The sequence below is a fragment of the Megascapheus bottae genome, chromosome 37, assembly GCF_031878675.1.
Source record: "Megascapheus bottae isolate mThoBot1 chromosome 37, mThoBot2.hap1, whole genome shotgun sequence".
Classification (NCBI taxonomy): Eukaryota; Metazoa; Chordata; class Mammalia; order Rodentia; family Geomyidae; genus Megascapheus; species Megascapheus bottae.
Genome location: NC_143545.1, coordinates 683,182 through 707,621, shown reverse-complemented (window position 1 = coordinate 707,621; position 24,440 = coordinate 683,182). Strand labels below are relative to the sequence as shown.

Genomic DNA, 24,440 nt, shown 5'->3' with positions numbered 1-24,440 from the left:
AGCAGGGGCTCCGAGCCGGCAGGGCATGGAGAGGTCGCCAGCGCAGTGGACCCCCGACCGTCCGGCTGGGCAGAGCGGTTTGCGTGGCCCAGGGAGGGTGCGCGCCCCTCCCTCTGAACCGGGGCCCTGGGGTGAAGGGCAGAGGGTGGACACGGGGCTGCGGGGTCTGGAACACAGTTATCCATTTCCCCCCGAGCCCAGTGGGCAGCGGCCACGACCGGATTAGCCCGGCCTGCTGGCCTGGCGGGGGCCGGGACCCCACACCCGCCGGCTCTGGGAGGGGTCAGGGCGGGGACCAGAGCGGGTGGGGGTGGGGAGCAGGGGCGCCTGTCTTACGTTTCCAGAGGAGTCTTGGTCTGGCCCTGTGTGGGGGTCAGCGCAGAGCTGGACAGCAGCCACAGGACACCGGCCATCTTGCCCAGGAAGGCCCCGGGCCCTGGCCACCGACGGCAGCGGCCCCTGCTTGGGCTCTGGGAGCATCCGGGATTTGGGAGGGGCTTGAGGCCCGGCATGGGGTCTGGCCGTGGGGTGGCCTCTCCAAGGGGTCCTGGAGAAGCCTGGGGGGGCGCTGTCCCCCAGTCACAGTGGAGCTGCTCTGCTGTGTGGCCTTGGCGCTGCCCCTCTAATCCCCCTGCTAATCCTCGGAGGGCTGAGGCTCCGGGGTGACGCGTCCAGCGCGGCCTCGGCTTTAAAGTGGCAGCGCTGTGTCCAGCACGGCTGGTGCGCACGGCCGTGGAGCGGCCTCAGCCTGGACGAGGTTCTGATCCACGCGTGGCACACTCTGCTCTCCAGGTGCTTCTCAACGGTGGCCAGAGGGAGTCAGGCTGTGATTAGTCACTTCTGCGCCTGCCCCGTCTGCCAGGGGCGTCCCTTGCCACGTTTGAGCGGTGTGGCCGGGGGAGCCTGGCTCTGAGGAGGACACAGGCCCGGCCACGGGGTCAGGGCTGGGCTGGGGCTGGCTCTGGGGTCCTTCTGGGGACGTGGTGGGGGGAAGGAGGTGGTGTTCGTTCTGTTAACAGCTCACTGTGGCGCTGGCCCACGCGGGCAGGGCGGCAGGGCCGGGCCCGTGGCCTCTACTGGCCGTGGTCTACTGCCCTGTCCACTCCTCAGCCCTCAGCCCGGGATCTGGGCTGGGAGGCCAGCTGGCCCCACCCGTCTCTGCGCGTGTGGTCAGGTGTGGCGCGCTGTCCTGGGTCTGTCCCTTCGTGAGGCTGCAGTGGACATGGTCCACCCGTCTCTCCTCAGTGTGGGGGGAAGTCGGCCTCTCCCGGCCTCCACATTGACAGCACAACTTGTCTGCAGGGCGGCCATGGGGCAGGGGCCTGGGCAGCAGAAAGTTCTGATGAAGATCTCGTCCTCTGCCTCTGCGGCCACCACCTCTCCTGCCAGGCTGACAGCAGACACTGCTGTCCGTCCCCGGACTTTCGCAGCCCTGGTGTCACCACCTGTCCTGGGGGGGCCAGGGGCCATCTTCCAGACACCGCGTGGACGCCCCGGGCCCGGGCAGGCCATGCCAGGTGGGCTCTGACGACGGGTGGACTGGGGAAACTGCGTTCTCCCTTCTGCAGGTGACCGTGGCGGGTGGACACTGCCCCCTGGTGGCCAGTGGGCACCCTGGAGCCAGCAGAGAGCTGGTCACCAGGAGGTGTCATGGAAGGAGAGACCCACCTCGAGCCCTTTCCTTCCTCCAATGGCACCATGGGTGCAAGCGTGGTCTGGGCCTTTCCTAGCCTGGAGGCCACGACACCAGTTCTTACACAGAGCTGACCACAGGAGCTCAACCATACAAAACCTTTTATTGTGCAACACTGTGCTCCCCGCCCCGAGCCCCGCGGGTGGGACGCCTGGTCACTGTCCCCAGAGGGTCTGGGCCTCATGGCGAGGCCGCCGTGGCTCACGTGGCCCTCCGTGCGGTGGTCTGCGCCATGCTGAAGAGATACGCCTCGTAGACCATGTTCAAGAAGCTGTCGTCGTTCTGGAAAGCAACAGGAGAGCTGGGTCCTGGGATGCCCGTGTGCGGGGACAGTGGGCGCCCCGCAGGGCCCGTGGGTGGGGTGAGGTCCCCAGAGCGCAGAGCCTACGTGCCCACGCGGCTGGCACTTGCCCGGTCAGTGTGCCAGTGCCGTCTGCCGTCATTCTGGGGCCAGGCGGTGGTCTGGACCTTAGTCCCTGTTGGATGGGAAGTGAGGTGGCCGTCCTTACCTGGACGAGGTACAGCAGGGCTTCCTGGAGCTGCTGCCTGCTGAGAGGCCCGGCGGCCGCCCCCACCGAGGGGTGCTCAGGGCCCTGCAGGGGCAGCTGGTGAGCGGGAGGTTCTGGGCACCCCTCTCTGTCACTGGCCGGGGCGTGGGTGAACGCCGTGGGAGACAGGAGCAGGGAGGATGCCGCTGCCCCCGACATGCACTGGGGCGAGATGGCCTGCACACAGCAAACAGACAGGCGGGGTTCAGGAGTGCCACAGGACACCACACCCACAGCTCGCAGTGGCACTGGGTGCAGCCCGTGGCCGCCCTGGGCGGGAGAGGTTTGCAGGACAGCCGATTCCGCTCTGTTCCTGTGTTTTCACTAAGAACCTCGGGCAGGCCACGATCCTGGCTGTGCCCCGTGTTCAGCTGATTTCGGGGCCCAGATGGCAGAGAGCTGCTTCTCCTGGTGGAGCTGGTGCCGTGCTGGCAGCCCGGAGGCCGGTCTGTCTGGGAGTCTGTCCACTCACACCGCTGTGCCCTAGCATGCGGGTCCCTGACTAGCTGGTGCCCATTTCTAGGCAGCGAGAGGAAGGCTGATTCCTGGCCTCCCGACACCCGCAAGAATGAAGGGGACCGGAGAGGGCGGGGTGGCTGGATTCAGTGCCTTGGCACCTTGGGGCGGAAGCTACCTGGGCCAGGCAGGCGGGTGGCTCCTCCGGGGCTGTGGCCCAGCGTGGGCCCCACCCATGCTTTCCTCACGTGCCCCCCGACATTGGTTAGCACTGGCAGGAAAAGCAACTGCACATGCAGGAACGCAAGTCAGGCCATTCACCCCGATTTTCACATTTCAAGTTACCGAGAAGAAAGAGCAGGTGTTTGCAATATGGGGACCAAACCTTGAGGGGAGGGACGAGGCTGGGCTGCAGACAGACAGACAGACAGACAGACAGACCCGTCCTCTGGTAGGGGCAGCGCTTGGGCTCAGCCTCACAGAGACCACGGGTGCCCGGGATCTTTGTTTTCCAAAGCAAAGCCTTTCTGAGGGGTGCGAGGCCACACGCAGGCCAGGTAAGGCCGTCGGGGCACGGGAGCCCACTGGGGCCGAGGGTTTCCCGTGAGTGTCACGGGAGGTGGGTGCCCACGGCAGGTGGATTCCTTGGTTTCTAGCTGTGGACGGACTTGGAGACCACCCCCGCCCCCCACAGCCCCCAGAAGCTGCCCCTTCCCTGGGCAGTACTGCAGGGCTCCGGACCGCTTGGGGGAGCAGGCGGTGGCTGTGTCTCCCCAGGTGGGCAGACATTTACCTGCAGAAGAGAAGCTGGCTTCTCCGAGCTGCGCACGTGGCTGGCCCAGGCTTCCACGGGTGGCCCCGGGCTCAGCACCGGGAACCTGGCGGCCAGGCCTGGCCGCTGGGCGGCCTGGAGCTCCCGCTGGGCGGCCTGGAGCTTTCTCAGGAGCTCCCGGGGGGGCAGGGCCCCGGGAGGGCAGCCGGGTGTTGGTGCTGGGCTCCCGGGTGCCGGCTGCCCAGGCTCCTGCACTGCGTGGCCTCCAGGTGGGGGTGTGAGGGGGTGGCTGGCACACCCCGGGTGTGATCGGGCTGGAACCTGGCCGGGAGCTGTGTGGGTGGCGGTGGGAAGGGCAGTGGGGCTGGGGGGAGCTGGGGTGGAGGGCTCGCCCGGGCCCACGGCCGCCGCCCCTGGGGTGCCCTGCAGCGTCTCCAGCAGGCTTGGGGCTCTGGAAGTCCTGGGTGTGTGGTGGGGTGAGCTGGGCGGCACTGGTCCGGGGGCGCGGGCAGTGCAGGGCCGCCGCTCGGGGGCCTCCGCCCGCGGGTGCAGCTCCGCGCTGACCATGAGCTTCTGAACTGCTGGGCACAGCTTCTCCTCGGGGGGCTCCTGGCTGGTGAGGGAGCACCCGGCCCCCTGCCGGCCTGGGGGCTTGGCCTGCGGCTGCGAGGGATCTGCGCCTCTGGGACAGTGCGCCCTTCCTTGCTTCGCAAACAGAGCGGTCACGGACAGGTGCTGGAGCTCAGGGGTCCCTGCAGGGTCCGGGGCCTGGAGGAAATGAAGACGTCCACAGGAGCGGGGGTCCACGTGCTTGCATGTGGCTGCTGTGACAACTCAGTCCTATCTACACAGGCTCCTCAGGGGACCGTGAAAAATACCAGGAGCTGGAGGGTCTGGACAGGCCAATGTCCGGACACGGCTTCTCCCTGCCCCTCTCGGGAGAGTTGACACCCATCAGAAGCTACCAACGTGTGGGCCAGGCTCAGGGCATGGGAACGCCGGGTCCCAGGAGGGCAGGCGTGGGCACAGTTACAGACATGGAGAGATAGCCTCCCCTGTGAGAACTCGGCCCGAGGAGTGGCTGGCGGTCACGGGGGTTCTGCCAGGCGTGTCACAGGGGGCTGTGACAGGATCGCACAAGCACGCCTCTACCCCAGCCTGGTGTGTTCACCTAGATACCACAGCAGTCAGGCTGCGGCTCTACTGTGCCAGAGCTGCGGAATTCCAGTCTAACCTGGATAAAAGCGTAACCCAGTCTGACAAGAAATAATGGAAGCAAAAAGCTCCGGGGGTGCTGCTAGCGTGGCGCAGAACCCCAAACCCTGACCACACCCCTGCATCTCGGCCGGGCCAGCTCCTGGGTCTCTTCCTCCCCCCGGCGGATCTACCTGGCTGTGCTGGCGGCCGTCTCTGGGCTTCACGGGCACCGGCTTGATCAGGTTGGGGTTGGCGCGGATGGAGGAGGCACAGGCGATGGGTTTGGGCTCGGAGCAGGTTTTCCACTGGAAGAGAAACGCGTGTGGGGTTGGTGTGTCTGGCGGGCTCCCTGCTCCCTACCACCCCATCATCTATTTGCTTCAGCAAAGCAGCCCAGAGGAGCCGAAGGAAGCAAGCCATGACTGAGGGGTGACTGGCGACTTCCTTATTTGATATCGCAGGAGAGGGCTTCCGATGCTCCTAATTCTGTTGCCCGTTCCTGCCCCGTCCTTCCCTCACTCCCCTTGGCTCCCGTCCCCCTCCTCTCCCAGCCAGCCTCCCTCGGGCCCCTCACAGCCGTGGCCAGCTCCGTGGTGGCGACTCACCCTCGCGTACTCGTCCCTGGCCTTGGTGAGGATCTGGAGGATGTCGGCCTCCTGGGCCTCCCCTGCGCCCAGGGCGGCCGGGGGCCCTCCGGCCCCAGCACGCAGCTGCGCAGACTGAGTCAGGCTAGGAGAGGGCGGTGGTGGGAACGGCAGTTGGGACAAAACACCCGTCCTCTGCTGCGTCTTGAGCTACTCACTAAACTTAGCTAGCACAGCTAGACTTCCCGGAGCCCACGCTATTGACAAAAAGAACCGCCCGTGGGCTCGAGAGTGGAGACGGGGTGTGCCACGTCACCCCCGGGGCAGCCGCCCCGGTCCCACGCCTGGACACTGGCTGTGGGGGAGCACCTGCCCCGGCCACCCGGAGGTCAGGGCAGTCAAAGGGGTGCTGACACATCCCAGAAGGCAGCCCGGAACCCCACTAGGCCCCACGAGGGGAGGACGAGACTGACAATAAGAGGGAGGGAGCCCCAGAGTAGCTGCAGATCCCTGAGAGGACAGGAACCCCCAGAATCCCCGGGTAATCCCCGAGAGGACAGGAACCCCCAGAATCCCCGGGCAGTCCCCGAGACGACAGGAACCCCCAGAATCCCCGGGCAGTCCCCGAGAGGACAGGAACCCCCAGAATCCCCGGGCAGTCCCCGAGAGGAGAGGAACCCCCAGAATCCCCGGGCAGTCCCCGAGAGGACAGGAACCCCCAGGAATCCCCGGGCAGTCCCCGAGAGGACAGGAACCCCCAGGAATCCCCGGGCAGTCCCCGAGAGGACAGGAACCCCCAGAATCCCCGGGCAGTCCCCGAGAGGACAGGAACCCCCAGAATCCCCGAGAGGACAGGAACCCCCAGAATCCCCGGGCAGTCCCTGAGAGGACAGGCATCCCCAGAATTCCCAGGCAGTCCCCGAGAGGACAGGAACCCCCAGAATCCCCGAGAGGACAGGAACCCCCAGAATCCCCGGGCAGTCCCCGAGAGGACAGGAACCCCCAGAATCCCCGGGCAGTCCCCGAGAGGACAGGAATCCCCAGAATTCCCAGGCAGTCCCCGAAAGGACAGAAACCCCCAGAATTCCCAGGCAGTTCCTGAGAGGACAGGAACCCCCACACTGACTCTGAACGGGTGGAGAAGAGTGCTCGCTCGGGGCACTCGGGGAGTGGGGGTGCCTGGGAGGGAACCACAGACACAAAGGTCATCTGTGCTGTCACGGTCTCCTGACCGCATGGCTGTGCGAGGCAGACCCTGGCAGGACTTCAGAGTGCCGACCCCCTGGGACACACAGAGGAGGGGCGGGTCTCAACCTGGGACACGCTCTCACTCACTTTTTCATGAGCTCTGCAATCCTTTGGCATTCTTCCTTATCATAAAACCATATTCCATAGATGGACACTGCAAAACACAAAATGCAAAGAATTTCCCTTTCCACCTTAGAGGAAAATATGTAAGTTATGCACCAAAGTCATTCCCTCCATCATCTCTAAGCTCCACGAAAGTTACTGTCAATCAAGCTGAAAGCACCGGAATTCTTAAAGTGCAGAGAATTCTCTCTCTCTCTCTCTCTCTCTCTCTCTCTCTCTCTCTCTCTCTCTCTCTCTCTCTCTCTCTCTCTCTCTCTGACATGCACACAAATACACGTAGCCAGTCAAGTGTCTTTTCCTTTAAGAGGAATGCAGTGCTGACTTCTGGTGGCAAATTCTCATTAAACAAGCACATCTAGACGAGAATGAGCACAGGCTTTCTAAACTTCTGGCTTTGACACACTATTGTTTCTGTATTCCACTTGCACATTTCATCTTCATTTTTAAATATTCAGAAATCTGATGCTCAATTCGTGCCCAGAAACCTCCCTTCCCGTCTCCCCCGGCAATATGTTAACTGAAAGTTCGACTTGGTGAGCTGTTTAGAAGAGGGCGCTCTGGGGGGAGAAAAAGGGAAATTTAAATAATACATCTGACTTCAAATTGTACTGAGAGTTTACAAATGTTCAGTGGTTCTGCACAATTACGATTTAATCACCAGTGATAAAGGAATTGTGTGGGATGTCCCTGCTTCCTTTACTCTGCTTCAAGTGAGCTATGTACCCAATTTAGTATGCAGCGCCGGCTGGAACAGTTCCAGGATCATTTATAAATATCTAGCCGTGGACGGGTGGCATTAATCACATAAATAAGGCACACGCTGCCTGTGTGCTTCTGAACCTTCCCTGAAAACAGCAGCAGTATTACTCAGTGATTTAAAAAAAAAAACAAACCAACAAAATACAGGCGCGAGAACAAAATTTCAACGTCCAAAATGTTTAGCTACGCTAATGCTACTTTGTCATGGGGACCAAGTCCCTTCTTTGCTTTACCTCCTCCCGCCTTTTTATTAGCACAGATAAGTGGTATTGGCAGCCTGGCTCCTACCAGACCTTGACTCTGATTAGGAGGTACAAGAAATGTCTCCTGAGTGCTACTTTAAGCGGCTCTCTTGGGGGGCTCCGTGAAGCTGAATTATCAGCTTGTCCCAAGTTGACGGGGGTTTATGTTTTGGTGTTGTGATCATGGATCTGCGTGGCTCTGGCCAAGAGCACTTGCTTGTTCCTGGGACACTGAGGAGAGGGCTACAGAACAACGGTGGCCGCCTGACAAAGAAACGGCCATGCCACAGAATCGTGTCGGGGTCACTCACTGACGTGGGGACAGACGCAGTGTGACCCTGCTAAACGACACCGCCGAGATGTCTTCAGGGCCCCGCCATGACTTCCCTCTGAATCAACTTGGTTTTTTTAAGTGAAACTGGGATGTTCCCAAACCAGTCTTCTCGAAGCTGGTTACTATTTAGGTTGGACACTGAAGTGTCCATAGCTGGGAGTCTTTCGGGGGCTGGGGGTGAAGAATCAGATTCCTGGGGATCAGAGGACAGCGCCATGCCAAAGGCCGGCTCTGCCTCCCTTCCGGCTGCCCCCAGTCCAGGCACATTCTGTGTGATGCGTTCTGCACATGGCCCAGCCTGGGGCCCACTGGCCCCCAGCAGCCTGGGGCCTGTCCCGCCCAGCGGGTGGCGTGGTGACGGACAAAGACCAGAGCATCAGGAGGTGTCGGGCTGCCAGGCTGACGGGAGCCACCCACTCCACATTCCAGCCGGAGCAGCCCGAGGCCCACAGCTCAGCACAAACTGCCAGGGCTGGGAAGACCCCCACCCAAGAGGGCTGCTTTCAGAACGCTAAGGCTTAGATTTGTAGCCAAGTGACGGGGCTGTGCCAGCACTGATGGCCCCGAGATGCTGCTCCAGCGTGTCTTCCTGAGTTTCAGGGAATTCACTGGGGGCGAAGGCCGCGAGCGTTGTCGTTTTTTCCCCCTTTTAAGGTAAAGTTATTAGAAGTTCACAATGTTCCGAGCCTTGGTTCAGCCCAGCTCTCCTGCCTACCAGCCGCTGTGCACTCAGCCCTTGGCCGACACGGGGGCCAAGTTCAAGGGCACGCTGGTGCACGAAGCTCCACTCAGCTGCGTCTATGTCTCTCCTGGAGGTAAGGGGCTCGAGGGGAGGGCAGGGAGTGGGTGCTGGCCTCGCCGCCGGGCTCTGACTGTCACCACAGAGACCTCCACGTGCTGAGGCCTCTTTTGTGTTTGTGATTTCTAAGAGCACAGCTGTCAATTTTTGCCTAAAACTGAACAGGACTGGGTGCCATTCCCTGAACAGTCTCAGTGGGGAAAAAGGCAACGTTTCAGGCGTAAGGCGAGGCAGACAGACGCAGAGTCGGAGATGGAAAGACAGACAGGAGATTATTTTCTCAATGCTGGCATCTTCCCCCCGTGGAAACACTGAAAGCTGGGCAAATGTGAAGAGGGCACTGGAGCCCGGCTCGCACGGGGCATTGGTGTGCACTAGAGCTCACTGCGGGGTTATCCTGGGCTGTATCCCAGCTATCTCCAGTCCATCTGATCTCGTAGCAATAAACCCAAGATGGGCCGTCCGCCTCACCCCAGGTAACCAGGCTAATTAACACATGTGCAGATCTCGCCAGGAGGACAGGGCAGCCGAGTACACGACACACAGCAGACCTGAGGAGGAGCTTGAGGTTGTCTGGGCATGTGACTTGGGGTACCTGGCCTGGCCCTCCTCCTCTTTCCCTTCCCTCGTGTCTTTCCTTCCCCGTCCCGTTCCTTCTTCCTGACAAAAGGAAAGGGGAATTTGGTTGTTCCGGGTTCCCAGTTCTCTTTCTACTGGTAAGGCTGGGAACCTGGTGGTAAGGGCCACGCGAGTTTCTCCTGGGCATCCGAGGAGAAGCTGAACATCTGCCTTCCAACGCCTTCCTCCCGGGAAGGCGGTGCCAAGCGGGCAGTGCAGCTGGCGCGTCTCGGGTGAACCTGATTTTGGCTTGAGCTGTTGCGAGTGTGGTGCGGGGAGCGTGGGGGTGCACGCACACACGGGGAGAAACCCTTGGGGCACCCCACAAGGCGCACGGGGATCAGACCTGGAAGGCTCAGGCCGCTCGCTGGCTGCCAGGGCTCTGCTGCAGTTCTGGAGCTCACGCACGGGGAAGGCGCAGGCTGCCTGCTACCCCCTCTGGAATGTCCGCCCTGGCGGCTCCTCGGCGTCTTTAATGGTCTTTCCTCACCTCCGGCGCCCGTAATGACCAAACAGGGACACGGCTCGTAAAACAAACTCCTGGCGGGCCTCAGAGGCTCCGCCGCTATCTCTGGCCCCTGCTCTGGTTCTTCTCACATGCCGTGGTTTTACAAATCGGCGCTGCTGGGATCCTGGGCTCAGGGCAGAGGGGAAGCTGGTTCTATTTCTAGGGCAGTGGGAAGCAGATGTGAAGACAGCCCTCCCCTCTCTAAGTAAGCGGCCTGATCAGAGCTGATGCCTTTATAAGCAGGCTCTCCAGCTTGGGGCCAGCCGGGGCTGCAGAGTGGACCATGTCCTCCAGCTTTCTCTTTTGACTTTCGTCTGTCCTTGACGCTGTGCACAGCGAGGCCACACTCTGGTTTTTACTGTGGAGTCAGAGCTCATAAGCCGTCTGTGGAACAGTCCGAATGCCAGCTTCCAGCCTGCAGGGCTTTCTTTTCCTCCAAACCGAGGACATGGGAACATGGTATGTTTTCCTTCTGTGGCTTAGGACATGCACGAATCAGAGATTCCAGCTCTGGTGCCAGAACTTGGAACTATGTTCAAAGTGGTTTCTGGAGAAAAGTAGTAATAGGAGAAAAAAAAGTGGAAGAAGCCACGGTGACCAGGTGCTGGGGTCATTAAGCATTTAAGGAAATGTTTTGCTTTTCTTGCTAAGATCTAGGCTTCCTCCAAGCCAAAGTGGACTCTCAGATTCCGTATGAAATACCACACGCCACGCCTCAAGGGCAGGGTCTGAGCCCACGTGGCATGGCGATGTGGCTGTGTGCTTGGCTAGTCTGGTTCAGTGGCAGCTTGGCGTTTGCTCATGTGGTGGCTGCATGCCTCGTGGTGCATGGAGGAGCTGGCTGCCTCCTGGGCGCCGACCCAGCTACTCAAGCTGGGCTGTTAAGGTGTCTCTAGACTTTTCTCACTAAGCCCCAGTCATCCATGGCGGGGTGTATGTGGGGGTGCAGCCTGGCTGGGTGGCCAGAGCGAGGGCAGGCTCAGCTTGCCCAGCGCAGTGCTCACACATGGGCCGGCAGGAGCCGTCTGCTCCCACGACCCACCACATGGAAACACCACAGGAGATCCAGAGAATTGGGGTTTTTCTTGATCCAGGCTCAAACGTGAACGCTGGCATTCCTTGCAGGTTTGCAGCCTGTTGGCCTGTGCAGAGCAGCCACGGGGGAACCAAAAGGCAGCCCCAGGCCGGCAGTCTGGCCACCCTGGGCCAGTACGCCAGTCCACAGCGGGGCTGGCGGCATTGCCTTTCTAGGCAACAGGCCCATTTCTGTGATGATAGGCCCATTTGTGTAGAGATGGGAGAGGTGATGCTGTGACTTTTACACTTTTGTGGCCTTCTGCCTTTCTTGTAGATATTTCAGAGTGGAGAGACACAGAGCCAGACACGGGCGCACGGCTGGCCCAGGGGAAGGAGGTGGGGTGAGCAGGGAGGAGGGGAAAGTTCATCAGATCCTCAAAAGGACTAAGAACTATCACGGAGCCTGTGCCAGAACACCTGACGTCGAAAATCAGAATGAGTGCCCGTGGGCGGCCTCCATTGTCGCTGTCATAAATGTACACAGGGTTCACTTTAAACCTTTCAAATGTCTTTTCTAACAATTAGCTGAGCAGATGCCAAGATTAAGGGGTGATAAAGTAGGGCTGGGGGTATGGTTCAATGGTGGAGCAAAAAAAGAGTCTGTTTTTTTTTTTTCTTTAAAGGTGGTAAAGTCTCAGGGTCTTAAAATCTGCCAAATCAGGTTTTGTTATTGTTTTGTTATTTTTACCTCTCTGGGTATTCACTAGACTGGTTGTGGCTGGGGCTGGAGAGGGTGGAGACATGGCCCAGCTTTGTCACTGCTTTGAAATGGTAGGTGACAGTGGCTTCTGCATCAAGGCCACAAGCAGGACGACACACAGTGTGATTCTAGAATACTCTAGTAGCGTGAACGACTGAGAGCCCCCACGGCCGGGTCTCGTCATGCCACCGCATGCAGGAGATGGGAGGCAGGCTGTGATCTGGCTTCCTGTTCACGGCTTCTGCGTCCTGCAGGCCGCAGCCGTCCAATTCCAGCCCACCCTTGTTTGCGAAACATTTGACTCTTACTGTCATTTTCCAAATGGGGCTTGAAAGCTGGACTTTATGAAGTTGGGACACAACCCAGTTCCGTCACTGTCCACTGCATCCGAGTGGCTTTCTGGAGACGGGGTCTGGCCGGGCCGTCTCACCAGGGCCAGGATTACAGGCATGCGCCCCAGACACTCCCTATGGAGACAGAAACAGAAGGTGGATGCCTTCTACTCGGGAAGCATTATTTTTGGGTTTCCAGAATTTCTGAAATAAGCCTTCCTCCTCTGACCGCAGGAGATGGCAGCTGTCTCAGGCTGGCGAGGGAGGTAGCCGCCCACCGGGCCGAACACGGAGTCGTGTGCATCCCCACTCATGCGCGGGGGCCGGCCACAGATAAGGAGGCTGGATGGGTCATGGGTGTTTGTGGACGCGCGCTGGTCGTGCAGGCGGTCCGTCAGTGGGTCACCTCGAGGGGTCTCAGCTTTCGCATCCACGGTGAGCCAGAGCAGTGAGGTCCACAGGAACATGGGAGCCACCCTGTACCCGCCCCCCACCGCCGCACGTCACTTAAAAAACACAACAAAGCAGGTACGGGTTCAGCATCATGTTTTATTTAACCCAATATCGCATCCTCTTCGCAGGAAGACTAAGGAACAGGAAAAGAAGGAGCTTTCTCCCCACTTCCTTTTTCTTGTCTGGGGAGTCTCTGAGAAGTGGGACAGCCTGCCCACACAGCACGGCTCGGCACCCACAGCTGCAGATGGCTCCGCCGCCGGCCAGGCAGCTCGGAGCCAGCCACACTTGCTCCCTAGACCGAGCCCCTGCCCGGGATGAAACCGAGCGCAGATGGTGGGCTCCGTGATCGCATGCACGGGCTCTGATTGCTGTGGTTACCTTCCTAAGTCCGCTGGTACAGAAGCCACCACCCCGTGAAGGAAAGCGAAACAACTCCGATGCCTCCCGTACCACAGCAACTGCACCTGCTGGGCAGCAGCGGGGCGGCAGGGCCCGCTGCCCACGCTCTCTCCACATCACCCGCTGCCCGCGGCCCCCACGGCCGCTGGAAAGCCAGGTCCGCCACCCGCGGCTCCCTCCCTGTGTTCTCTCCACGTCAGAGACGCGCACACCCCAATGACTTCACTCCCGTGAGGCCACGGGGTCGTTGTCATGACCAGCTGCACTGCGTCCATCACTGCAGTCACCAGGAGTGGTGGACAGCAGACAGCCCTGTGGCCTCACGGTGGGGGAAAGCCACCACCAAGCCACTATCTCATGCACGCGTACATAGACCACGCCCACGCACACGTGTGCTGCACTCCCGTGTGCACACACTCTCACACCTGCGTACACACTGGACAGCTTCCCTCCTTCTCTATGCGCCAATCCCTCTCTGGTCCGACACGGGCACCTGAGCACAGGCTTGCTCACTAGCTGCGTGCCGGGCACAGGGACTCCTGAGGGAGGGTGCCACTGGCCGCGTCTGCAGCGTCCTGACCACGCCCCCGCCCCGCCCCGCCCTCCCACCAACCAACGCAAAGACGGGCGCTGCACAGTGCAGACGCGCAGCCTTGCGGTGGAGACAGAAGCACGGCGCGCAGCGAGACTCACATCTGGCGTTTCTGTAGAGGAGGAAGGGGTCCTGGAGCTGGAGGTCCAGGTCTTTGGTAATGGGCTCTGTCCTGTTCTCCATGCTCAGCCTGTTCATAATGGTGAAGCCGTACTCGGGAGACGCCGACCTGGAGACCGCAAGGGGCAGGGAGGGCACTCAGTGCAGCAAGACACGGCGAGCCCCCACCTGCTGTGCACACGCTCGCACACGTGCACTACACGCATGTAACCTCTACGCAGCTTCATACAGACTACCCACTTCAAACAGTGTGTTTCACGCCCGACATCCTGCGTGTACATTCACACACGCAGACTGCACTCCTAAAACACGTCTCTGCACAATTCGTAACTCTGCACACACATGCTCTTCCTGAGTGGCAGGGCCACCCCGGGTGAAACAGTCCCGTGTGTGCACATGCGTGTGCGTGGGTCCTTGCCTCCCTACGGGTGTTGTCAACTCCTTTAAGCAGAGGTGGTAAGCGTTCTTTAACTCGGGGCCTGAGCGCTGTCCCGGAGCTCTTCAGCTCAAGGCTGGTTGGTGCTCGACCACTTGAGCCGCAGGGCTACTTCCGGATTTCTGGACTTTAGTGCCCGGGCTGGCTCTGAACCTTGATCCTCAGATCTCAGCCTCCCGAGCAGCTAGGATGACAGATGGGAGCCACGTGCCCGGCTACGCTGTTGGCGTTATGTGGAAGAAAAGACGCCTGTGCCCTTGTGTAAACTTGTAGTTTGTGCTCTCTCTCACAAGTTCACTGACCCCAGCTCCCAATTTCAGACGACGCTGAATGTCTTCTATGGAAACTTTCCTGCACAATTTGGACGTGGACTCTGTGACCTACCAAGACCCCCTGAAAGTAGGTCGGAAGGCTTTATAAAGTCGTTATCAGCCCGACGCTGTGCGGGAGGGCACCAGAGCCCCTGCTAACGTGCGCTGCGAGCTCCGGGCACGTGTGACCGTGGCCTGGCACAGCCCCCTTGACGTGGACGTGTCCCTCAGCGCCACTCAGTGGTCAGCTCTGAGCTGGACTCTGACCTGCAGCCACCGCCTCACCACCCACCCCGCCCGGCGGTTCACACGTGAACACAGCTGTGCAGACAGCCACGTGCGAGAACTCAGCCCCTTCCCTCTGCAGGATTTGGCCGCTCCGTTTCTCTAAAACAAGACAAGGGAAATGAAACCCCACGCGCTCCCTGAGAGGAAAAGTCTTACCTCGTGTACACAAACAGCGTCCCTTCCACGTCGGTCTTCTCCTGAAAAACAGAAACACAGCCATCTGTGTGTGCGACACACCCCACCTGTATGTGCAGTGCCAGCAACGTGTCCCCATCTGTGTGTGACACACCCATCCGTGCATGCCCTTCTGAGCCTCACGCCCCTCAGCCTGACACTCTGGAGGGGTGCCCAGCTCCCGCCCGCTGTGGGATGCAGCTGCGTCCCTGGCCAGGGACCCACTCCACCGACGCTGGTGGCAAGGTCGGCTCCAGCTCGGGGGTATAATGGCAGGGATGGTCTTCGGGCCTCCCTGGCAATGGGGACCTGCCTAGTTTCACTCTAAAACCTCCACTGTGGCCATCACTGAAGCACTCCTGACCCTTTTCACCTGACCCTGGGCTGTGCACACCCCCGGCCTCCCACCGCACCCCTCCAGGGGCCTCGGTTCTAGGCAGGCTCGCTGCCGCTGGTGAGGTGTGCACCCCAAGGCCTGAGCAGACTGGGGAGACCACATGGCCATTTGCTCATCCACAGTGACCCCCCCTCCCCGCCCGGCTGGTGGGCCCTGCAGACCAGTGCCTCCAAAGGCCGAGCTTCTCTTAGCCTGGAAGCCGCAAGCCCACGAGGAGGGACACAAAGGTCCTGAGAGCAGAAATACCACAGGATCACGGCCTGACACTCTGCCAACAGTCAGCGATGGAGTATCTGCACATCCGTGGTATTATATGCACACACACACACATGCGTGTGTTTTAGCATGGAAGAAACGGCACTCGAGGACACAGAGAACTCCACTCCTGCTTTTGAGTTTGGCTGCTAGGAAAAGACTTCAGATTCTTTGCATCAGGAACTCAAGGCAGACTGTGGAGAGCGTGGGGGTAAACACTGCCCCCTTTTCTTGTGGCGCTAGAGTGGAATGCAGGGGTCCCACACCCACATTAGCCAAGCGCTATGCCTCAGAGCCCCCCTGCCCCCACTGCCCCTGTGTCGGTGTGCAGGACGCCCTGGTTAGCTCCCGCTCAACCAGGGGTGCTGGCCCAGGAATGTGCTCAGGGCAGCAGCTCTCTGACTGTCACCTTCACGTGGGTTTCTGACTGAAATCCTCTGGGCTGGGTTCTTCACACCGTTCCGGAACGGTGGTTTAAAGATAATAAGCATGGGTGGTTATATAATGGGCAGATTCACATAACGTGTCACAAACATCACCGGGAGGAAAAGGTAGGGTGGATGGCAGAACGCAGAGTTCCTTGGTGGTGGGAGCACTGAGGTTCCTTCATTCTCCGCGCTCCCTCTCTACAGAGCACACACTTGGCGGTTCAGGGACTGAACTCACACCCTCCTGCGTGGTCACTTGGCCAGGCCACAGCCCCCCGCCCCCCGCCCCCCGCCCCAGGTTTGCGATTGGGTTTGCTGCATTCACAAACTGAGATGCCCCCCCCAACCTACATGGATGATCAGGAACCAGACCTCTTTCTTTCCTGCCTGCCTCCTGGCACCCACATTACAGGGGGCAGAGAAGAGGGGTTCAGGAACCAATCTGTGAGGCTCATTGTGGGGGTTCATGGCTGAACAGTGGGGCCTGGGGCTGCACTGTGTGGCTTAGGGCTGAGCTGTGAGTTCAGGGCTGGCTGCACTTTGGGGTACAGGTGTGAGCTGTGGGGCTCAGGGTTGCATTCTGGGGTTTAGGGCTGTGTGGGGTTTGGTTTGGAGATGTGGGGTTCAGGGCTGCAGTCTGGGGCTAAGGTCGGAGCTGCAGGGTTTATTGCTGAGCTGAAGGGTTCAGGCTTAAGCTGTGGGGCTCATGCCTGAGTTCTGGGGTTCAGGGGTGCACTCTGGAGTTCAGGGGTGCACTCTCGGGTTCAGGTCAGAGCTGTGTGGCTCAGGGCTGCATGTGTGGCTCAGGTTGGAGCTGTGGGGTTCAGGGCTGCACTGTGGGGCTCGGGGCTGCAGTGGGGGGCTCAGGTCGGAGTTGTGGGGCTCTGGGACGCAGTGTGAGGCTCAGGTTGGAGTAGTGGGGTTCGGGGCCGCAGTGTGTGGCTTGGGGGCCGCAGTGTGGGATTCAGGCTCCAGTGTGGGGTTCAGGCCGCAATGTGGGGTTCAGGCTGGAGTTGTGGGGCTTGGGGCCCAGTGTAGGGTTCGGGGCCCAGTGTGGGATTCAGGCTGCAGTGTGGGGTTCAGGCCGCAGTGTGGGGCTCGGGACCGCAGTGTGGGGTTCAGGCCGCAGTGTAGGGTTCAGGGCCCAGTGTGGGGTTCAGGTCACAGTGTAGGGTTCGAAGCTGCAGTGTGGGGTTCGGGGCCGCAGTGTAGGGTTCGGGGCCCAGTGTGGGGTTCGGGGCTGCAGTGTGGGGTTCAGGCCGCAGTGTAGGGTTCGGGGCCCAGTGTGGGGTTCAGGTCGCAGTGTGGGGTTTGGGGCCGCAGTGTGGGGTTCAGGCCGCAGTGTGGGATTCGGGGCACAGTGTGGGGTTCGGGCCGCAGTGTGGAGTTCGGGGCGCAGTGAGGGGTTCGGGCCGCAGTGTGGGGTTCAGGCCGCAGTGTGGGGTTCGGGGCTGCAGTGTGGGGTTCGGGCCGCAGTGTTGGGTTCGGGGACCAGTGTGGGGTTTGGGGCACAGTGTGGGGTTTGGGGCTTAGTGTGGGGCTTGGGGCCACAGTGTGGGGTTCGGGCCGCAGTGTGGGGTTTGGGCTGCAGTGTGGGGTTCAGGCTGCAGTGTGGGGTTTGAGGCTGCAGTGTGAGGCTCGGGGCCGCAGTGTGGGGTTTAGGGCGCAGTGTGGGGTTCAGGGCGCAGTGTGGGGTTTGGGCTGCAGTGTGGGGTTCAGGCTGCAGTGTGGGGTTTGGGCTGCAGTGTGGGGTTCAGGCTGCAGTGTGGGGTTTGAGGCTGCAGTGTGAGGCTCGGGGCCGCAGTGTGGGGCTCGGGGTCGCACTGTGGGGTTCAGGTCGGGGCTGTGGCTGGGGGTCCGGAGCTCGCCGCCTTCTGACCCGGCTGCCCCAGCTTGGGGCCCGCACCACCCCATACGCCGACCCCGGGATCAGCCGCGGCTCCTCAGCCCCTCAGCCCCTCAGCCCCTCAGCCCCGGCCCCTCAGCTCCTCATCCTCCTCAGCCCCTCAGCTCCTCATCCTCCTCAGCTCCTCAGCCACTCAGCCCCTAAGCTCCTCAGCCCCTCACCCTCCTCAGCCCCTCAGCTCCTCAGCCCCTCAGCTCCTCAGCCCCTCACCTCCTCAGTTCCTCAGCCCCGGCTCCTCAGCCCCTGAGCTCCTCAGCCCCTGAGCTCCTCAGCCCTTCAGCTCCTCAGCTCCTCAGCCCTTCAGCTCCTCAGCACCTCATCCTCCTCAGCTCCTCAGCCCCTCAGCCCCTCAGCTCCTCAGCCCCTCAGCTCCTCAGCCCCTCACCTCCTCAGTTCCTCAGCCCCCGCTCCTCAGCTCCTCAGCCCCGGCTCCTCAGCTCCTCAGCCCCCCAGCTCCTCAGCCCCCCAGCTCCTCAGCCCCTCAGCTCCTCAGCCCCTCAGCTCCTCATCCTCCTCAGCCCCTCAGCTCCTCAGCTCCTCATCCTCCTCAGCCCCTCACCTCCTCAGTTCCTCAGCCCCGGCTCCTCAGCTCCTCAGCCCCCCAGCTCCTCAGCCCCCCAGCTCCTCACCTCCTCATCCTCCTCAGCCCCTCACCTCCTCATCCTCCTCAGCTCCTCATCCTCCTCAGCCCCTCAGCTCCTTAGCTCCTCAGCCCCTCACCTCCTCAGTTCCTCAGCCCCGGCTCCCCGGCTCCTCAGCTCCTCAGCCCCCCAGCCCTCAGCTCCTCATCCTCCTCAGCCCCTCAGCTCCTCAGCCCTTCAGCTCCTCAGCCCCTCAGCTCCTCAGCCCTTCAGCCCCTCAGCTCCTCAGCCCTTCAGCTCCTCACCTCCTCAGCCCCTCAGCTCCTCAGCCCCTCAACTCCTCCGCCCCTCAGCTCCTCAGCCCTTCAGCGCCTCAGCTCCTCAGCTCTTCAGCTCCTCATCCTCCTCAGCTCCTCATCCTCCTCAGCCCCTCAGCTCCTCATCCTCCTCAGCTCCTCACCTCCTCAGCCCCTCAGCTCCTCATCCTCCTCATCTCCTCAGCTCCTCAGCCCCTCAGCTCCTCATCCTCCTCAGCTCCTCAGCCCCTCATCCTCCTCAGCTCCTCAGCCCCTCACCTCCTCATCCTCCTCACCTCCTCAGCCCCTCATCCTCCTCAGCCCCTCAGCTCCTCGTCAGCTCCTCATCCTCCTCAGCTCTTCATCCTCCTCAGCTCCTCATCCTCCTCAGCCCCTCAGCTCCTCAGCCCCTCAGCCCCTCACGTCCTCAGCCCCTCAGCCCCTCAGGTCCTCAGGTCCTCAGCTCCTCAGGTCCTCAGCCCCTCAGCTCCTCAGCTCTTCAGCCCCTCAGCTCCTCATCCTCCTCAGCTCCTCATCCTCCTGAGCCCCTCATCCTCCTCAGCTCCTCATCCTCCTGAGCTCCTCATCCCCTCACCTCCTCAGCTCCTCAGCCCCTCAGCCCCTCAGCTCCTCAGCCCCTCACCTCCTCAGTTCCCCAGCCCCCGCTCCTCAGCTCCTCAGCCCCGGCTCCTCAGCCCCTCAGCCCCTCAGCTCCTCAGCCCTTCAGCTCCTCAGCCCTTCAGCTCCTCAGCACCTCATCCTCCTCAGCTCCTGAGCTCCTCATCCTGCTCAGCTCCTCAGCCCCTCAGCTCCTCAGCTCCTCAGCCCCTCACATCCTCAGCCCCTCAGCTCCTCATCCTCCTCAGCTCCTCAGCCCCTCAGCTCCTCATCCTCCTCAGCCCCTCAGCCCCTCAGCCCCTCAGCTCCTCAGCCCCTCAGCCCCTCAGCTCCTCATCCTCCTCAGCCCCTCAGCTCCTCATCCTCCTCAGCCCCTCAGCTCCTCAGTTCCTCAGCCCCGGCTCCTCAGCTCCTCAGCCCCCCAGCTCCTCAGCCCCCCAGCTCCTCAGCCCCTCAGCTCCTCAGCCCCTCAGCTCCTCATCCTCCTCAGCCCCTCAGCTCCTCAGCTCCTCATCCTCCTCAGCCCCTCACCTCCTCAGTTCCTCAGCCCCGGCTCCTCAGCTCCTCAGCCCCCCAGCTCCTCAGCCCCCCAGCTCCTCACCTCCTCATCCTCCTCAGCCCCTCAGCCCCTCACCTCCTCATCCTCCTCAGCTCCTCATCCTCCTCAGCCCCTCAGCTCCTTAGCTCCTCAGCCCCTCACCTCCTCAGTTCCTCAGCCCCGGCTCCCCGGCTCCTCAGCTCCTCAGCCCCCCAGCCCTCAGCTCCTCATCCTCCTCAGCCCCTCAGCTCCTCAGCCCTTCAGCTCCTCAGCCCCTCAGCTCCTCAGCCCTTCAGCCCCTCAGCTCCTCAGCCCCTCAGCTCCTCACCTCCTCAGCCCCTCAGCTCCTCAGCCCCTCAACTCCTCCGCCCCTCAGCTCCTCAGCCCTTCAGCGCCTCAGCTCCTCAGCTCTTCAGCTCCTCAGCACCTCATCCTCCTCAGCTCCTCATCCTCCTCAGCCCCTCAGCTCCTCATCCTCCTCAGCTCCTCACCTCCTCAGCCCCTCAGCTCCTCATCCTCCTCATCTCCTCAGCTCCTCAGCCCCTCAGCTCCTCATCCTCCTCAGCTCCTCAGCCCCTCATCCTCCTCAGCTCCTCAGCCCCTCACCTCCTCATCCTCCTCACCTCCTCAGCCCCTCAGTTCCTCATCCTCCTCAGCCCCTCAGCTCCTCGTCAGCTCCTCATCCTCCTCAGCTCTTCATCCTCCTCAGCTCCTCATCCTCCTCAGCCCCTCAGCTCCTCAGCCCCTCACGTCCTCAGCCCCTCAGGTCCTCAGCTCCTCAGGTCCTCAGCCCCTCAGCTCCTCAGCTCTTCAGCCCCTCAGCTCCTCAGCTCCTCATCCTCCTCAGCTCCTCATCCTCCTGAGCCCCTCATCCTCCTCAGCTCCTCATCCTCCTCAGTTCCTCATCCTCCTCAGCTCCTCATCCTCCTCAGGTCCTCATCCTCCTCAGCTCCTCATCCTCCTGAGCCCCTCATCCTCCTCAGGTCCTCATCCTCCTCAGCTCCTCATCCTCCTTAGCTCCTCAGGTCCTCAGCTCCTCATCCTCCTCATCAGCCCCTCACTTCCTCAGCTCCTCATCCTCCTCAGCCCCTCAGGTCCTCAGCCCCTCAGCTCCTCAGGTCCTCAGCTCCTCATCCTCCTCAGCTCCTCAGCCCCTCAGCTCCTCATCCTCCTGAGCTCCTCATCCCCTCACCTCCTCAGCTCCTCAGCCCCTCAGCCCCTCAGCTCCTCAGCCCCTCAGCTCCTCAGCTCCTCACCTCCTCAGCTCCTCAGGTCCTCAGCCCCTGAGCTCCTCAGCCCCTGAGCTCCTCAGCTCTTCAGCCCCTCAGCCCCTGAGGTCCTCAGCCCCTCAGCTCCTCAGGTCCTCAGCTCCTCATCCTCCTCAGGTCCTCATCCTCCTCAGCTCCTCATCCTCCTCTTCTCCTCATCCTCCTCAGGTCCTCATCCTCCTCTTCTCCTCATCCTCCTCAGGTCTTCATCCTCCTCATCTCCTCATCCTCCTCAGCTCCTCATCCTCCTCAGGTCCTCATCCTCCTCATCAGCCCCTCAGCCCCTCACTTCCTCAGCTCCTCATCCTCCTCATCCTCCTCAGGTCCTCATCCTCCTCATCTCCTCACCCTCCTCAGGTCCTCAGCTCCTCATCCTCCTCAGCTCCTCATCCTCCTCAGGTCCTCATCCTCCTCATCTCCTCATCCTCCTCAGCTCCTCATCCTCCTCATCTCCTAATCCTCCTCAGCTCCTCATCCTCCTCAGGTCCTCATCCTCCTCAGCTCCTCAGGTCCTCATCTCCTCAGCTCCTCATCCTCCTCAGCTCCTCAGGTCCTCAGGTCCTCAGCTCCTCATCTCCTCAGCTCCTCAGGTCCTCAGCTCCTCAATCTCCTCAGCTCCTCATCCTCCTCAGCTCCTCAGGTCCTCATCTCCTCAGGTCCTCATCCTCCTCAGCTCCTCAGCTCCTCAGGTCCTCGGCTCCTCATCCTCCCCAGGTCCTCAGGTCCTCAGCTCCTCATCCTCCTCGGCTCCTCATCCTCCTCAGCTCCTCAGGTCCTCATCTCCTCCTCCTCCTCAGCTCCTCCTCCTCCTCAGCCCCTCAGCCCCTCAGCTCCTCAGCTCCTCAGCCCCTCAGTCCCTCAGCTCCTCAGCTCCTCAACCCCAGCTCCTCAGCCCCTCAGCCCCTCAGCTCCTCAGCCCCTCAGCCCCTCAGCTCCTCAACCCCGGCTCCTCAGCCCCTCAGCCCCTCAGCTCCTCAGCTCCTCAACCCCGGCTCCTCAGCCCCTCAGCTCCTCAGCTCCTCAGCCCTTCAGCCCCTCAGCTCCTCAACCCCGGCTCCTCAGCTCCTCATCCTCCTCAGCCCCTCAGCTCCTCAGCTCCTCATCCTCCTCAGCCCTTCAGCTCCTCAGCCCCTCAGCTCCTCATCCTCCTCAGCCCCTCAGCTCCTCATCCTCCTCAGCCCCTCAGCCCCTCAGCTCCTCAGCTCCTCATCCTCCTCAGCCCCTCAGCTCCTCATCCTCCTCAGCTCCTCAGCCCCTCAGCTCCTCATCCTCCTCAGCCCCTCATCCTCCTCAGCTCCTCATCCTCCTCAGCTCCTCATCCTCCTCAGCTCCTCATCCTCCTCAGCTCCTCAGCCCCTCAGCTCCTCAGCTCCTCATCCTCCTCAGCCCCTCATCCTCCTCAGCTCCTCATCCTCCTCAGCTCCTCAGCCCCTCAGCTCCTCAGCTCCTCATCCTCCTCAGCCCCTCAGCTCCTCATCCTCCTCAGCCCCTCAGCTGCTCATCCTCCTCAGCCCCTCAGCTCCTCAGCCCCTCAGCTCCTCAGCTCCTCAGCTCCTCAGCCCCTCAGCCCCTCAGCTCCTCAACCCTGGCTCCTCAGCTCCTCATCCTCCTCAGCCCCTCAGCTCCTCAGCTCCTCATCCTCCTCAGCTCCTCATCCTCCTCAGCCCCTCAGCTCCTCAACCCCGGCTCCTCAGCTCCTCAGCTCCTCATCCTCCTCATCCTCCTCAGCACCTCAGCCCCTCAGCTCCTCAGCCCCTCAGCCCCTCAGCTCCTCATCCTCCTCAGCTCCTCAGCCCCTCATCCTCCTCAGCTCCTCATCCTCCTCAGCTCCTCAGCTCCTCATCCTCCTCAGCCCCTCAGCTCCTCATCCTCCTCAGCCCCTCAGCTCCTCAGCCCCTCAGCCCCTCAGCCCCTCAGCTCCTCAGCTCCTCATCCTCCTCAGCCCCTCAGCTCCTCAGCTCCTCAGCCCCTCAGCTCCTCAGCCCCTCAGCTCTTCATCCTCCTCAGCCCCTCAGCTCCTCATCCTCCTCAGCCCCTCAGCTCCTCATCCTCCTCAGCCCCTCAGCCCCTCAGCTCCTCATCCTCCTCAGCCCCTCAGCTCCTCAGCTCCTCATCCTCCTCAGCCCCTCAGCTCCTCAGCTCCTCATCCTCCTCAGCTCCTCAGCCCCTCAGCACCTCAGCCCCTCAGCTCCTCAGCCCCTCAGCCCCTCAGCTCCTCATCCTCCTCAGCCCCTCAGCCCCTCAGCACCTCAGCCCCTCAGCTCCTCATCCTCCTCAGCCCCTCAGCTCCTCAGCCCCTCAGCCCCTCAGCTCCTCATCCTCCTCAGCCCCTCAGCTCCTCAGCACCTCAGCCCCTCAGCTCCTCAGCCCCTCAGCTCTTCATCCTCCTCAGCTCCTCATCCTCCTCAGCTCCTCATCCTCCTCAGCCCCTCAGCTCCTCAGCTCCTCAGCCCCTCAGCTCCTCAGCCCCTCAGCACCTCAGCCCCTCAGCACTTCAGCCCCTCAGCTCCTCAGCACCTCAGCCCCTCAGCACCTCAGCCCCTCAGCACTTCAGCCCCTCAGCTCCTCAGCTCCTCAGCCCCTCAGCTCCTCAGCCCCTCAGCTCCTCAGCCCCTCAGCACCTCAGCCCCTCAGCACCTCAGCCCTCGGCTCCTCAGCTCCTCAGCCCCTCAGCTCCTCATCCTCCTCAGCTCCTCATCCTCCTCAGCCCCTCAGCTCCTCATCCTCCTCAGCCCCTCAGCTCCTCAGCCCCTCAGCTCCTCAGCTCCTCATCCTCCTCAGCTCCTCATCCTCCTCAGCCCCTCAGCTCCTCAGCTCCTCATCCTCCTCAGCCCCTCAGCACCTCAGCCCCTCAGCCCCTCAGCTCCTCAGCCCCTCAGCTCCTCAGCCCCTCAGCACCTCAGCCCCTCAGCACCTCAGCTCTTCATCCTCCTCAGCTCAGCTCCTCATCCTCCTCAGCTCCTCATCCTCCTCAGCTCCTCAGCTCCTCATCCTCCTCAGCTCCTCATCCTCCTCAGCTCCTCATCCTCCTCAGCTCCTCATCCTCCTCAGCCCCTCAGCTCCTCAGCTCCTCATCCTCCTCAGCCCCTCAGCTCCTCAGCCCCTCAGCCCCTCAGCTCCTCATCCTCCTCAGCCCCTCAGCTCCTCAGCACCTCAGCCCCTCAGCTCCTCAGCCCCTCAGCTCTTCATCCTCCTCAGCTCCTCATCCTCCTCAGCTCCTCATCCTCCTCAGCCCCTCAGCTCCTCAGCTCCTCAGCCCCTCAGCTCCTCAGCCCCTCAGCACCTCAGCCCCTCAGCACTTCAGCCCCTCAGCTCCTCAGCACCTCAGCCCCTCAGCACCTCAGCCCCTCAGCACTTCAGCCCCTCAGCTCCTCAGCTCCTCAGCCC

The 24,440-nt window shown here is 61.8% G+C and overlaps 3 protein-coding genes across 11 annotated transcripts in view; 1 reads left to right on the top strand and 2 right to left on the bottom strand.

Moving 5' to 3' along the window:
• Positions 1-512, bottom strand: part of Cacna2d4 (calcium voltage-gated channel auxiliary subunit alpha2delta 4) — a 37,655-nt gene extending 37,143 nt beyond the window's left edge. Inside the window, exon 1 of the mRNA XM_090325170.1 lies at positions 337-512. Within this exon, the coding sequence (XP_090181296.1) occupies positions 337-512 (176 nt within the window). The remainder of the gene's footprint in view (positions 1-336) is intronic.
• Positions 513-1,784: 1,272 nt separating this feature from the next.
• Positions 1,785-24,440, bottom strand: part of Dcp1b (decapping mRNA 1B) — a 24,913-nt gene continuing 2,257 nt past the window's right edge. The window contains exons 2-9 of the mRNA XM_090325257.1: positions 14,749-14,789; positions 13,539-13,666; positions 6,586-6,652; positions 5,272-5,395; positions 4,858-4,971; positions 3,491-4,237; positions 2,203-2,418; positions 1,785-1,975 (exon numbers count right to left, since the gene is read on the bottom strand). Of these exons, the coding sequence (XP_090181383.1) occupies positions 1,895-1,975; positions 2,203-2,418; positions 3,491-4,237; positions 4,858-4,971; positions 5,272-5,395; positions 6,586-6,652; positions 13,539-13,666; positions 14,749-14,789 (1,518 nt within the window). The 3' untranslated portion in view covers positions 1,785-1,894. The remainder of the gene's footprint in view (positions 1,976-2,202; positions 2,419-3,490; positions 4,238-4,857; positions 4,972-5,271; positions 5,396-6,585; positions 6,653-13,538; positions 13,667-14,748; positions 14,790-24,440) is intronic.
• The window catches only part of Cacna1c (calcium voltage-gated channel subunit alpha1 C), a 231,805-nt gene continuing 215,997 nt past the window's right edge, over positions 8,633-24,440 (top strand). For all 9 annotated transcript variants that reach the window (XM_090325250.1, XM_090325254.1, XM_090325255.1 and 6 more), the window contains exon 1: positions 8,633-8,771. In XM_090325250.1, the coding sequence (XP_090181376.1) occupies positions 8,633-8,771 (139 nt within the window). The remainder of the gene's footprint in view (positions 8,772-24,440) is intronic.